The 15,620-nt window shown below is 40.3% G+C and overlaps 1 protein-coding gene across 16 annotated transcripts in view; it reads left to right on the forward strand.

The window, feature by feature from the left end:
- The window catches only part of NRXN1 (neurexin 1), a 1,211,846-nt gene that overhangs the window by 1,009,980 nt on the left and 186,246 nt on the right, over positions 1-15,620 (forward strand). For all 16 annotated transcript variants that reach the window (XM_025201341.1, XM_025201393.1, XM_025201684.1 and 13 more), the window contains one exon: positions 12,377-12,548. In XM_025201341.1, coding sequence (XP_025057126.1) covers positions 12,377-12,548 — 172 coding nt within the window. The remainder of the gene's footprint in view (positions 1-12,376; positions 12,549-15,620) is intronic.

Raw genomic sequence — 15,620 nt, forward strand, 5'->3', positions numbered from 1 at the left:
CTGTTTACTTGCATGTTGTGCCATATGTTATGAAGCAGGTAATTAGGTGCCAGTATGTACAGAAAGATAGTGACACATTCTGGACCCTACCTGGCAAAGTGCTGAAGGCCATGGAAACTGTTGGTGCCCTTCACTTTAGAAGGAGGAACCTCTTTTCCTCAGCTATTTAGAACATCCTAAGCCAATCTCATTTAAATCTTTGGGATAGCCAGTGGTAGTATAAGAGGGAGAAGAGATAGCTATAATTACCAGGCCATTCTTTTCCCATATAGCTACTGGTTGGATTTCACAGTCCAGTCACCTAACATTGTTTGATCACTTCATGTGTTACCTGTATGCAGAGTAGGATTTTTTTTACATGCTCTGCTATATTAAGCAATCATAAAAATGAGATCTAGTAACACAGCCAATAGAGCACTCTACTTTGCCTGTCTCAGCAGATCACAAAGTAAAACTGACAAATAGTATTTGATTCTGCAAGATTCTCAGAATGGGAGAAAGTAAGATGAAGGGAACCAGTAACACTTCTACAGTGTACATAAAATTAAAGATTTCCATAAGAGAACTCTTAATTGTGACGATAAAGGTAAGATTACAATCGATAATAAAGACGGCAGTGCCAGAGAAACTGCTGAAATTTGCTTCTGTATTGTGGAAGAGCAAAGGACCTTTTACAAATCTTAGTGTGACTTAAGGCATTGTTACACATTAATTTTAGGTGGCTCCTGGAACTATTAGCCTGTGGATTCTCTGCGCATTAACACTTGAAACTAGTTTTAATCACACTTTAGTTGGCTTTACATTATGCCACTGCATAGAATCATAGAAAGCTGTTAAATGAAGGTATCACCAGGGCAGGTTACTTGCTTGAGAGTCCCTGACCCTGGCAAGGCTGTTTGTATGCTGCTCTGTCCCTAGGGTCCCTGACCCTGGCAAGAAAACTTCATATTGGGTGCCTCCCAGGCACCCCTGTAGCCTCCATACCACCCATGTAGCCACAACCTGGTCCTCTGGTCTTAAATGTAAGCATAACAGAAATAAGTAAACTGCTTCCAAATAAAGTTCTCCCCGACTGTGGGTCAGTAACCCACCACAAACTATACTTATCCCCTAGCTGTCTCAGTCTCACTCTTGGGTAGCTTAGGTGTCCATGGGTCTGCTTTTTTGCAGCCATCTTCCCCAGGAGCGCCTCTCCCTGTACTTGAGCCAGCCTGTGCTTCTCTGCTGCTGCCCCACACAGTCAGCTTAGCCTGTTGTACTCTCTCAGAGTAACAGGAGCCTCCAGATCCCTGTTACAGGCATGAATGCTTCTTTGTGAAGGGACTGGATTCCTGGTTTCTAGTCCCAGCTCTTCCACTGATGTCATTATATGACTTTGGACTTGTGCAATGCAAACAGCTTATCAGACTAGTTTCCTAAGGGCTTGTCTATGCGCAGAAACCACTACAGTTAAAACAGTATAATCTGCAATGTGGATGCACTTAATGTTTAAGTGTATTTATACCACAATAACTTATTCTTATTAATTTATCTTAATATCAGCATAACTGTACCTATACAAGCAATTATACCTTTTTAGGTGTTTTGGTATAAAACATGCATCCTGTTCAAAATAGTTAGGTTGGTACAAAAGAGAAGGACTTTCAGTTAGTTTCCTAAATTTGGATGCGTTTTCCCTGATTGCGTGTGTGTGTGTGCATGTGTGTGTGAGCACTTGCACTTTCTAAGAACTCAGAAGCAGTATCAAAGGCCCTTTTCAGACACTGACATTTATTGCAGTTTACTACCCAGTTTTTCATGTGATAATATGACTAACCAGCCACAAAGATGTTCCACATTTATGGTAGAAGTTTGTGGTTGGTCTGTATCATTCTTTAATTATAATGTGTCATGGTAAAGCCCCATTGTGGAGCTGGCATCCAGCTGCACTGCCCAGCACCTGTAAACTTGAGGTGCGTCTCTGCACAGAGTTGCAACATGAGGCTTTAAACTTTCCCATTGTGGGGGAAGCTTGCCCACCAAGTTTAAAGCCCTATAATATAGTACCCCACCAGACTTTGCTGTGTGAGTTTACAGGTACCAGACAGGAGATTAGCTGGGCTGTCACTGCCCAGCGTTTGAAGCTTGTGTGGTGCGGATCTGGACCACAGGGCTTTCAATTGGCCAGATGGTGCAAGTCTGTGCAGAAGATGGCCATCCCTACCCAGTTCTTGAGATTGGGCACAGGGTAGCGCTGGTCTCAAGCTCGGACCCAGAGTTGTTCCTCATCTGACCATCAGAATCAGTCATGGGGCAGCCCTGGGCTCTAGGACACAGCCATTCCTTGTCCAACCACTAGGATTGGATAGGAGGCAGCCCTGGTTTCAGTTTGGTCCTAGCAGTCATGTGATTGGGATCTCAGTAATTGTATACCCCATACCACAAATCCTGAGTCCTGTCATATACATCTGGCATGGTAGGATGTGCGATATTGAGGATCAGGCATAATATAACACCGTTATATTAAAGTCTACCAGGGGCAAAAGTCTCACAGGCTGGAGACCTTATAACTGGTGCACATATAACAGATGAACTCATGGAAGAGAGTCTTGAAGAAGCAAAGCAAGGCATAGGGAGTTGTGCTTATATTGTGAGCAGTTCCTTTGACATCTTGGGTATAGTAGTTATCCTGACCAAAACTTAAAACCTGTTTTCTTTGCAATTGTATTCTCACATGGCATAACATTATTTATCAAATGATCTGCCCACCCATAAAAAAGTTACTTCCTCTAGATCCTGGAGTCTGGCACTGGGAAGTTTAAGGGCATTACATGCTACATGCTGTTTTGATGAAGAGTGCAATGTTAAGGGCTGACTAGTTAAATTGTTCCTTACTGCATATTTTGTCAAGAAAATTTAATTTTGTGTACTGCAGTAATGATGCTGAGTGGATAATAAGATGCAATATGCTGCTGTTGAGAGCTCCACACCATATGTCTTCTATAACTATTGCATTTTTGGGGTGGTTGTTAGGGTAATTGTGGCATCTCAGTAATCCATCATCAAAATAACTTGAAATAATGTAGCCATGATACATGGAACTAAAAATAATGATGCCTAAAGCTGAACAGAGGAATAGTACATTTATAGAGAATTGAAAGTGTAGTGCAAGAGTTGCAGATTTATAAATATAATCTTAAAATATTTTCACATTTTCTGCTTGCTGAGCTTTATGTGTAAATTGAATTGTTATAACAAAACTTAAAGCAGTCTGGAAGAATGATTAATTTAAAATAAAAAGTGCCACAAGTTGTTATTTCATAGCAGTAAACAGCAGTTGTATCCTGTTCTGATGTGCTGGGGTGGGGAATGGTTTAATGGTACATTCTCTCCAAGTTTTTTTTGTAATGTGGTCATTTATGTGGCATTTTTGTAAATGAATAGACATCTCACATTTGCTATAGATGTATCACCTCCTGCTTTTCAAAAGAAGGCCTGGTTAACGCGAACTTATTATATAGATATCAGTTATAAATTAGTGTGATATTGGGGCCAGTATTTCACTTACCTTTTTTTTAAGGGTCATTGGTTTAAAGCTTGAAGCTCCTTAATTTTTATGGAGCAACATTTAGGACTTCAGTATCTCTGGAAGCATCTGTATATATTTGCATGCATAATATTATTATAGTTACAGTATTGCTGTCTACTCCTATTTCTTATATCAACCAGGGGCATCTGGTAGACAGTAATTTTTTATTATTGCTTATTGATTTATTCAAAAATATATTATTTAATGGCATGAAATCTTAGGTCATTTGAAGGTTTAGTTTAATGCTTTCATACAGCTTCTGAATTAAACTGAGGACGAAAATTATGGGCAATATACTCTTTTAAAAAAAAAAAAAAACCCTCTGTAGCTGTTGACTCAAGACATTGAAATTAGGGGAGGAAAAAAAGCTATTGATGCATGGCTGTGTATTTATGTTTAAAGATCCATTCCTTAAGCATTCTTGCTTGTCGGCTATTATAGCAGAGAGATGTCTACCCGGGTTTGCACTCAAAACCTCAGGTGCTGTGGGAAGTACAACTAGTGTTTGTGATTCAGATCATAATTTTCCCTTGAAGTCAGTTTGAATGATTACCCAGGATTGTGCTTTGCTATTGGCTAAGATGGAGGTGTACAAAAAGAGCTGTGGGATTTAAAAGTAAGTTTTTCATTTATTTTTCTTTGCTTTCTTATGTCAGAGCCTATAGGGCTTCAGTTTTCAAGCTTTCCTCCAAAACTGAGGGCTAGAAACTTATTATTTTAAAGTGAGAGATGAGATTCTCACATAACCTAGTGCCGCAAGAGTTGGGAATGTTAAGAAAAAAAACAAATATGACACTTGTGAGAAAATAGTGAGAGTTGTCAAAAAGCATCAGAGACTGCCTTTCTCTCCAAGTCCCAGGAAGTGAGTTGGGAAAGGATCATTTTATCTCCCCAGCAGCTCTGGCTTGAGGGGAAGGAAAGAAAAAGACATGCTGTGTGGGTGATACTTTTAATTTGCTACACCCCTCTAGTCACAGTTTGGAACAGGGCATGTTCTTCTTATCAGAGCATATTTCCTGCACTTCGGCAAAGGAACCCTTCTCACCTTCATGGTGATACTTGTGGCTGGTAGTTGTTCAGTAAAGTGTTCAAGACCTGCCTAAACTTCTGTATAGTGCAGCTGGCACCAATATATCATGCATTGTAATCCACGCTAGAGGGGACTTCCCTTCTTTAGCTGTGAAGTGATAAACACATTGGGGTTCAACATTCAAAATGAAAAATGGCATGTGCGTACATGTACGTGCATGCACTTCAGATAATAGATTTGTGATTGCTGCATGCTTTATAGTAGAAAGATTAGCCCTTGTTAGTTAAAAGCCATTTTAACCACCTTTTATAGGACTAACTTCTGTACCTGAGCCCTCAAATTTCATTTATAATTTTAGATAAAATACATAAAGCCACAGGAAGACACAATAACTGAAAAAATATGAATATTAGGATTTAACTGCAGAAAGCTGACTGTACTTTGAAAATGTAGAAAATGAATCTCATTTAAAAGATCTTTTCCCAGAAGCTTTATATTTTTCATTTCTTTTTCAGAAAGTGATTCCATTAGAAACTGCATACAGTAACAGTAAATATTGATGAGACATTAGATTAAAATATATACATAGTTAATCCATTAATGTTGGAGTCTGCCTGTATCTACTCAACTTTAATAGTTATCTCCTGATTTCTGAATCATTTTTACACGTGTATTCCCTCAATGGCTTTAGTATCCCAATGATTAATTTTATCATGTACATTTACAGAATTTAGAAGATTACTCTCCAGTTAAAATATAATAAAAAAGATATTACTTTTTAATTCAACAATAAAACTTGAGTCCAAACAAACACATTAGTTGGTTCTAAGAATTTGTTGTTATATTCACTATTGTGATGTACCTCAGGGAACTGAATCTATAAGATACAAGCTAGTAGGCTTAGATTATCTACTCTGTCTGTTCACCTGTGGGAGTTACAGTATTATTGCTTTTCTTTGGAGTGGTTAAAGGTTGTAAGCATTATGAGCTTAGGTTATCTGGGGTCTGTTCTAAAAGTACGGTTGTGCCAAATTTGTACACACTTATGTTTGATACCAGAATTATTACTACAGAGAATACTAAAACCTTGCTGATGCTACAGGAAATATCATTATTTGGGGGCTATATTTTTACACTGCCATAGTTTTGACTGCATCTGAAGTTGGAAGACAGGTGCTGCTGGACTGGAATACAAGAAGAAACAAATTCTGTTCTCTCAGCTCTTGCCTCAATTTGCATTGTTCACACTCCATGTATATAGTCTCAGCCCAATACTACATCTGTCACCTATCTGTCTACTTAGTTATTTGACCATTATCACCATTCCACCTGAGTGGCTCACATTTCTATACATTTGTCTATACAAACCCCCTCCAACTGGAGCAAACTACACAAGAACTTTTAAAGATACATAGCTCATTGGTAGGGACCTACCAAATTCAAGGTGGGGGCGGGGTGCATGATGGCTCCTTTTATTTTGCAGGTTCTTCTGCGACCCCGCCCCAACCACTCACTGCTCACTCCTGATCAGCAGGGAAGTGAAAACTGCGGTTTTAAATATGGTTCTGTTTTTGCTGCCAGGCTCCCTCGAGAAGGGGAAAAAAGGCACCATATTTAAAACTACGGTTTTTGCCTCCCGACCAATTGGGAGCGAGCAACAAGGCCCCTCTGACAATCAGTGTGGGATAGGGGGTGCACACAGGGAAACCTGTAATATTAAAGGAGCCACGAGGCACCCCACTCCCACTGTGAATTTGGTAGGTCCCTACCAATGGGCTATGTATCTTTAAAAGTCCTTGTATGGGTCCTTCCATATGCTGAAATGTTGGTGTAAGGTTTTTTAATACGGATTGACTTGGTCTGTCTGCTTAAGTTAAATGTGTGTGCATGGGTGTGTGAGAGAGAGCATGTGCATATGTACGCAGGTACAAGGATTTGTGAAAATTTAGATTTATAACGTAGCAACTAGTTTCATCCTTAATTATGGAGACGAGAGATCTCTGCTGGGACTCAGATACTGTTGTTACGAATACCCTAAGATAACCCAGTGCATCCTGGATTTCCTCTCCCAGGTGTTCTCTTCTATCATGCAGCTGGTCTTGCAGCATATGCAGTTACTACTTGCGGTTCCAAATGAAGTGAGGCCTGTGAGCAGTGTTGACTGTCTTTCAAAGACAGAAAACAGCATTTAGGTTATGGCTTTCATTGCTTCAGTTGCTTCTGTCAACAAGAATTCTGGGGACCTTTGCTGTCTTCTCAGTGGTCACAGGCTGTTTTTCCCCTCCCTCATTCCCCCTGAGAATTAAGTAAAGACTTGACAGGAAAATAAATTGATCCCATTATTACAACCTTTCACGAAGGGGAGAATGTGGCATTCAGAAGCCCAATACAAAGTATGTACACCATTTTGGACCTCATTTGTGGGTCTTAAGTGCTGTAGAAGAGTGTGTGTGTGTGTGTGTGTGTGTGTGTGTGTGTGTGTAATGAGTGAGCAGCAGGTTAAGCCCTGTATTTTTTTTACTACTGTAGCTATTATCCTATTGAGGCTTGTAAAGGTTAAGAAGTGGAAATGGTATTTTAGTACACTGTAATTTTATCAATCATCTTCCTTTGCCGCCCACCTCGTGGTTTGAAAAAACCCAGCAATGACTTTATAATGGGCCACAGGCCAGCTGTTCGGTTTCTCAGATTATAAACTGCTTGGACCAACTTTTGTTCTGTTTTTATGTGGCACCCAGCACAATGCGGGTCCTGAGTGCTCCAGTAGTACAAAGGACAGTGTCTGTCCAGCATAATGGGCAAAAGTTCATGTTAAATATGGGAAGGACAGCACAGACATTTTTAGGATCCTCCCAAACCACCCTCTCACACATTCATTGGGGAATGTTTGTTTTAGTTTTATCCCTCCTACTGTGTGAAATATTTCCCCTTTAGTACCTGACTTAGAATGCCTTCCCATCATGTTCCTATTTTAGGAGTTGAATGACTTTTTTGGCTCAATTATCATATAATTCTAGCATACATTGAGTTATAATCAACAATAAAACCCATATGATTGTAATCAAATTTAAGATGGATGTAGCATTTTACACAACGCATGGGAGGAGGGAAAGTCCTTGTGGTGTGGACTTTTCAGACCCTGGCAGCCCTTCCCCAACCCCCTTCCCAGCTGCTGATTGCTTCAGTGGCTGCCACAGGAGAGAGGAAGAAATAGTCTTGGCCAGGTGCCTGCCCGTGCAGCCCAGCATGGGGCACCAGGGAGCTCCCACCTTGGGGAGCTTCCCTGCACCCCAGCTCAGGGTCCCCCAGCCCCAGGCAGCCCCAGGGGATTGAAGGGAATTCTTCCCCTTAACAATCCCACCCCCTTGCCGTAGCTGGTGGAGTCTCATGGGTAGCCTAGGGAGCAGAAGGAAATTTCTTTGCTCCCCTGCATTAGTTTTGCCTCAGACTCACATCAGCTAAGGCAAAACCGGCTGCGGAGGTGCAGGAGAATTTACCTCTGTGCTCTGAAGCTGCCTGAGACTCGCAGGAGCTAAGGCAAGGTTTGGAAGGGGAAGAATTTCACTCAGCTCCCTGGGGCTGCCCTGGGGGTACGCGGTCCTGGGCTGGTTTGGGGGGGAAGCCCCCCAAGGGAGGGGCTGGGGGGAAGCCCCCCAAGGCAGGGGCTCCATGGTGCCCCCATTCTGGGCTGCATTGGACAGGCATATGGCCAGGAGGACTCCTCCTCCCTCCCTTCTGTCGCAGCTGCTGAAGCAATCAGCAGCTGGGGAGGGGAGAGGGCTGCCAGGGTCTGAAAAGCCTGCACCACAGGGGCTTTTCCTCCCAACCATGTGCTGTGTAGACTCTGGCTAGGTGGGGCTGGGGGGTCTCCCCCTCCCCCCCACCATCCTTATGGGCTGACAGACACAGGCAGGATGCAGACTAAGAAGCAGAAGGGCAAGGCAGTCCCTGGTCCACTGGAGTATGCAGCATAAACCAGGGCTGCAAAGCATCCTGGGATGCTGGGGGACTGTGAGTTAACTTGAACCAGGAAGGGATTTGGGCCAGAAGTTCCCTAAACTGGTTTGACCTAAATCAGTTAAGTCTAATACAGGGGTGTAAGTTGTAGCCATGTTGGTCTAAGGACATTGGCCGACAAGGTTCTTTTGGTAAATCTGATATCTTTTATTAAACCAACTCAAAAAGTTGGAAAAATTCTTCGTTGCAAGCTTTTGAGTTTAAATACCCTTTTTTCAGGCTGGCAGTGGGTAGGGAGATTATAGAGAGGAAGGAGAGAGACTTTTCTCTGTGGCTCTAGGAGATAGGATGAGAAGCAATGGCCTCAAACTGCAGCAAAGGTTGTGGGGATTAGGAAGACATTTCTGGCTATGAGGGTTGTCAGGCACTGGAACAGGTTACCTTTAGAGGTTACATCCCTGTAAATTTTCAAGAGCAAATTAGACAGACACTTGGCTGGGATAGTTTAGCCAGGGGTGATCCTGCTTTGAGCAGCAGCCTAGACTAGATGACCTTGTGAGGTCCCTTCCAGCCCTACGTTCCTATGATCCTAAACTTGAGGGAATGAAAACGTAATGTGGGGAAAGCTTATGTAGGACTTGTGGATCTTCTTCAAAGGCATTTGGCTGAGTATCTGAAGGAACTGAGGTAGTCAGTATGTGAGGAGTGAATGGCTCAGTATAGAGAACTGAATTCACCCAGAATGAGAGTTGGACACTGATGGGAGATGAGGAAAATGCAGACAACTAAGTAGGGGGAAGCCAGGGCTCTTGATCACTTGGGAGTGAGCTGGGTCACATGGGCTGGATCCTAAAAGATGGGGGAGTGAAGAGCAGAATAGCTGCCTGACATTGTTGCTGTGGCTGTGGTTCTGGGATAATAAGAGAAACAGCAAAAACAGAAGGTGTTTTAGACAGTCAAAGTCTGGTTATGGGGCAGAGGAATTATGGAAATTGAATGTGAGGTGAAGTGAATTTCTTGGAGTAAAGACAACTGTAAAGAATCAAATGCCATTTTCAAAAGCTATGAAGCAATACATAAAATCATCACTAATTCAACATAAGCCTCTAATATCATCCTGTACAATATTTCCTTTTTTATCTTAGTTTAATAATAGTAATTATTCAGAAATAAAGAATGTCTTCTGACTTCTGTGTGGAAAAAAACAGCAATAACTGCTTTAGTCACTTTTTTGATGAACACACTGAAATATTTTATTTATGCCCGGTTATAGCTACTTTTTAATAACTAACATCTATTATGGTATTAAACCATTTACCCATCTCAAAGAAGGCCATTCCTGAATAAATCAGTTGTATCAGCCCAGTGAAGTCATCACCAGTTTTTTGTCTTGCAGTATTTATAAGGACAGTATAAGATGAGAATCAACTTCAACCCGAGAAAATGAGGCGAAGAAATGTTAAATAATTCTACATTTTCTTGAAGTTTCCGCCAAAATGTTTGTTTTTTTCTGGATCTTTGGACTGAGGGGGGGATACAAGATACTGGGCTTAGTCCTTTGAAATATGGTATGCTCTCATCTCTGACTAAAAAGTGCATGCCCTTTATCTTGCTTTTGAATGCACTTGCACAACCCACTTGACTTCAATGACATTCTGCTGAAGTGCCAGTGCCCATGGTATAATTATGACTGGGGAAACATGGGAGTGAAAGGGACCCAGCCATTGCATACAGGCCCCAGTATTTGCACGCAAACATTTACCCAACAAATCCACAGCACAGTCATTAGAAACAAGGCACTATATCCAGAACACTCAAGAAAACACTACAATATGCAGGAGAGCCAAGGGCATGACCAATGCTCGGACACTGCAATCACAAGGAAATAGTTGTTTAATAAATGTTCAGAAAACCTTAGAAAAAGTACCATGCCCTATACTTTTACAGGGAAGTGCAAAGATTGCCATAGTCTGTGTAGTGCTTATAGTCTGAGCTAGGTAAAACATTCCTTCCTGACTTCCAGATATGACAATGAGTGAAAGAGCAGGACTGTCTATGTAGGAACCTCTAGGTTTCTTATGTACTTACAGGAGCACCATCTTATCCCAGTCAAAAAGTCCTAGCCTTCCCCCCCCACCCCGCCCCCTCCCCTGCCTGTCTTTCACCCATTGACCCCTCAAGCTACATTTTCACTGACTACCTGTCTTGTGCGCGTGCCAGCCTAGCCGCTGGCTTCTTTACTTTTCATTCCATCCAGGAAGAGCGCACACCAACTGCTGAAACTTCCTCAGCCTGACGAAGGGTTTTTGAACCCGAAAGCTTGCTTAATAATTATTGTCAAACTATTTGGGTTGGTCTAATAAAAGATATCAGATTCACCCAAGGAACTTTGTCTGCCTATAGCCTTCTCTATGACTTTTGAGGATGGTAGAAGCCCCTTGCCCATGCTAGTGCATTCGTGGGACGGGAAAACAATCTCCCTTTGTCCCTACTTATGACCAGGAAAAGCCCTGAAGCCTGGGATTTCTGGGCACCTACCACACCACACTTTACACTTCCTAATTCATTTTACACCTACTAATTGCTGAGCCAGAACTCCTTCTCCTATCATATGATCTCTTCCATAAGCTTATCTAGTTAAATATGAAAATGATTCAGGTTTTTTGGTTCTACCACCAATCTGGACAGACTATTCCAAAGCTTTGCTCCTCTGATAATTTTAAATTTTCTAATTTCCAGTCTAAATGTATCCATACTCGGTTTTGTAATCAACACTACCTGTGCTGGTGATGTTTTTCAGGCTGAAAAGTTCCTCAAAGTCCTTAATATTCACTCCACATATGTACTTGTAAAGAGTGATCATCTCTCTTTTCAATCTGTGTTTTGCTAAACTAAACAAGCCAGGTTCCTTTAATCTTTGTTCATAATAAAATGTCTTGGTTTGCGTAAGCAGTTTATTGGCCCTTCTTTGAACTCTTTCCATTTTAAGTTAACCTTTTTTTGAACATTGGTGACCAGAACAACACACTGTTTTCTAAATAGGGTCTTATCAATGCCTTGCACAATGTACCATTACATCTTTCTCTCTCCTGCATACACCCGCTGGGATTGTGTTAGCCTTTTTCATAGCTGCGCAGTTCCTGTTTTGTGTGCTAATTCCTTCAATAGTCAAGGATGGAGGGGCCTCTTATGACAGGATCGGATTCTGTGTTTATGTGGAATTGATACTCTTTACACAAGTTACAAATAAACTTAATCCCTTTATGGATCTAATCCTGAAAATCCTTATTCACTGCGTGACCACCACTGAGTAGTTGTATTGAATTTAGCCAGGACTGCTATAAGTATAGTCAGGTGTGTGGGTAAGGGATTGCAGCAATGCGTCTAGTTTTCCAAGTCATAAAATCTTCATTCTTGCTGATGAAAAAGGAACAATTGCTGACTTTTTCTATTTTTAAAGCCTATGAAATATAGAAGGTTATTTAATGCTCATGGAGAGGAGGAGGAGGGGACAAAGATGAACTTTGCTTGAGCTTTTTTTTTCTTCCTCCTTGGTTTTTACCTCTGGGAAAAGACGAAAACTCAATTTGATGAAAGTAACTGATTTGGAATATCAATTATCCATGAAAGAGATGTCCCAGACTCAGTGAACTGTCAGGAGGATTGTCACTACCACATGCATGCCTTCAGAAGTTAAATCTGAGGAGACAAGCTGTTGTTAGGAATCTTTCCCTGTACAGCATACTGCCTCTAATGTTCACTAAAACAGCTCTTAATTAGTATTTATTTTTTCTTTCTCTTCTTCCAATTTTTTTATGCAGCACCAAGGAAAAATTGGAGTTAAATTTAATGTTGGAACTGATGACATCTCTATTGAAGAGGTCAACGCAATCATTAATGATGGAAAATACCACGTAGTACGTTTTACAAGAAGTGGTGGTAATGCCACATTACAGGTGGACAACTGGCCCGTTATAGAACGTTACCCAGCAGGTAAGGGAGTAAACACATACTTCTGCATTAGTGGGTTGGATATTCAGAAATGAGATTGTTCTACCTCTGTTTTCATAGTTTTAGCTTCTTCAAGATGATTTAATAATTAATTGGGTAAAGAATCATGAGCAGAATGCAGTTTGTTATGATGACATTTCCTGAGTGAACAAAAAAGGCACATTTTATCTTTTGCCAAATTTAAAACATCAGTGAAACTGGAGAAATGTAAATGTCAGGCACAAAACAGTCAAGGTTTTGACTTTTTCTTTTCTCTCTCTACGTTCTTGTCTGTTTTTATTGGACGATTGTATTTAGATAAAGAAAAGGCTTTGACAAAAGCAACATAGGCCAAAAACAACAGCAAAAACAACTCTTAGCGTGGGGGAGAAAGCTTTTGTTCAAGAAAATGTTGCATGCATTCTTTAGGTAACTTCAGGTTTGAAATTTGGATAATAAACAGAAGTATTAGCTGCAGACATAGAGAGATGGTACATCAGTACTTACCTGTATTAAAGTGCATTCAATTAAGTCCAGTATAGGAATTCCGTCCTGCAAAAACTTTGCCTATGCAAGTGAGTAAACTTCAATGAGGTCACTTGCATAAAAGAATTTCCTGGATCAGGCCCCCTGGATCAGGCCCAAATGTGCATTGAAGGAACATTGCCCCACTCCCCACTTTCCTTTCCCTCCTCCCTTCCCATCTTTTGTATTCAGATTGCTCACTGCACTGTATACGCTGCTGTATGCTGTTCTCTTGCAGCATCTGATGAAGTGAGCTCAAGTTCACAAAATCTTATACTCACTATATAACTTATTTACTTAGTCCATAAGGACAATATCTGTAATTATTTGTTAAAAGCAACAGATCATACAGTTAAGCAATGTATTTCTAATTTAAAGGACTGTTGAGCCATTAACAATAATTTGTAAGCCTGCACATTATCTATTAACTATTTTTGTGTTTATTTATGTATTATTAAATTAAAGGCAGCACTCCAGAGATATAAGTGAAAGCTGTTCTGGTTTGCTTATTTGCTACATGTTTTTTATAGCTAAGAATAAATGGTAGGCCTGATTTATGTTTAAAAATAATCTTCCCTTTTAAGTAGGATCCAGGATTTATATTATAAGGAATATGCAATGCATTTCCTGTGCTAAGTATTAATTTGTTTTGGTTGCATACATTTTTTCTTTGCGTTTGAGTGGCTCTCCTCAGTTACACATGTAAGGAATAGAAGAAACCGTAGGTAAATGGTCACCTGCAGGTCAAATCTGGGACAGCGTTCATAATTTAAAATAAAAATGGAACTTGAACTATAAGGTGGGTGCATATAACCACAGATGCCTGTGATCTGTGTGGTAATACATGCAGAAAAATTTCAATTCTTGCTATTCAGTTAAGGGTGAGATATTAGTAGCATACACAGCAAAGTGTTTCCTTAAAGAAACAATGAAATATGTATCATGTGAACTTTCAGATATTTATGTTGCATTCTAAAGGAAAACATAGAGCATTAAAAGTAGCTGTAACTTTCTCCATTTTTTTAAACTTTAGTAGGGATTTGGGAAGGGAAGACTGGGGTAAGAGGAAGTCGAGTGGGACTATTAATTGATTAAAAGGGAAATGATTTTGAGAGAACATTGGTGAGAGCTTTGTTTGTGTAAGATAATACCTAGGATGTGGCATTATATTCATTTGCACTAGCTGTCACGTCTCTTTTGAAGCTCTGAAGTGGTCAGCCATGACGATACTGAACTGCCTGAAGGTATGCAGAACTCATTCATTCCAAACAGATATCAACATTGTATATACTAATAAAAAAACAAACATTAGCACACTAATATCCTCACTGTGTGAAATGAAAGCATGAAGTAGTAGATCTGTAGCACTAAAAAATCAGTATGTGGAAGACCGATATTCCCTTTTAAAAATAAGTGACCACATTCACACCCAAAATTTTAATTATGTTTTTTTACTTGGAGTGAATGTGCATAGCTTCTTTGTGCTAAAGATAATGATCATTCTCCATACTGAAATGAAAAATGCATAGATAGTGACCTCTGGATGCTGCAGTCCCTGCGGTGTCAACTGAAAAGTGTTATCCTTTTATCTTTTCATGAGAAAAAAACCCCTCAAAAATGTTGTGTGGAGATAGGGTTTCTAGAAACTTTAGAGAAGGGAGGGGAGACTATTTTTGCAGCGTTTGTTCATATTTTAGCAGTCAGTCTCCACTTACTAAATTAAAGTCAATTAAAATGATTTTATAAGTCATAGCTCAGAATTCTCTTGCTTGCATTATTGCCTGAACCTTACAGAACTGTTGTTGGAACATCGTATTGCCCTTCTGCAGACTATCTCATCACTTGCTAAAGCTGTTTCCTTTTTTCCCCTTTATTTCCTCCTCACATAACATCATCTTTTCCATATTCCTATTTATTTTTACATGTTATATCATCTAGCTTACAGGTCTTGCTATACCTTTCTTCAGACTTGGCTAGTTTTTTCATAGACAGATTGATGCATCAATTAGAGAGAGGTCAAACCAGCTCAAAAGAGTGTTAATCTCTGAACTATAAATGCTTCAGACAACTGCATGGTTGATTTATCTCTGAAGACATAAATAGTACCGCATTAAGAGCTCTCAGTCCAGTTCTTTAGAAAACAAGGTTTCTAGAAGTGAAGTCTGAAAGATGTTAAACACTGCAATTTGGCACTGCTGTATCCTTTTCGGATATGCTTCTGTTGATATTTTAGAGAGAGATGAACACCTAGCAGTTTTAGCTAGCCAGTGAACTTGGTGATACTTTAGCTTTTGATGGAGGACCCAGTGTAGTGGCTCCCTGCATTATGGGCCAAATTCTAGTCCTAATAATAAGTTCTAATCCTCAAAGGGAACTTACAAAACACCTTTCATAGATGAGCCAACAAACTTCACTTCATAAATCTACTAGGTACAAATAATCATGGACTCAATATAGACATTGAATTTCTGACACATTACAACTGGCCTGATGTCTGATTTACCAGGTACCTGCCAGACCTGACCTTGTACCCTTTTCTTCCCCGCCCCC

The sequence above is a fragment of the Alligator sinensis genome, unplaced genomic scaffold, assembly GCF_000455745.1.
Source record: "Alligator sinensis unplaced genomic scaffold, ASM45574v1 scaffold131_1, whole genome shotgun sequence".
Classification (NCBI taxonomy): Eukaryota; Metazoa; Chordata; order Crocodylia; family Alligatoridae; genus Alligator; species Alligator sinensis.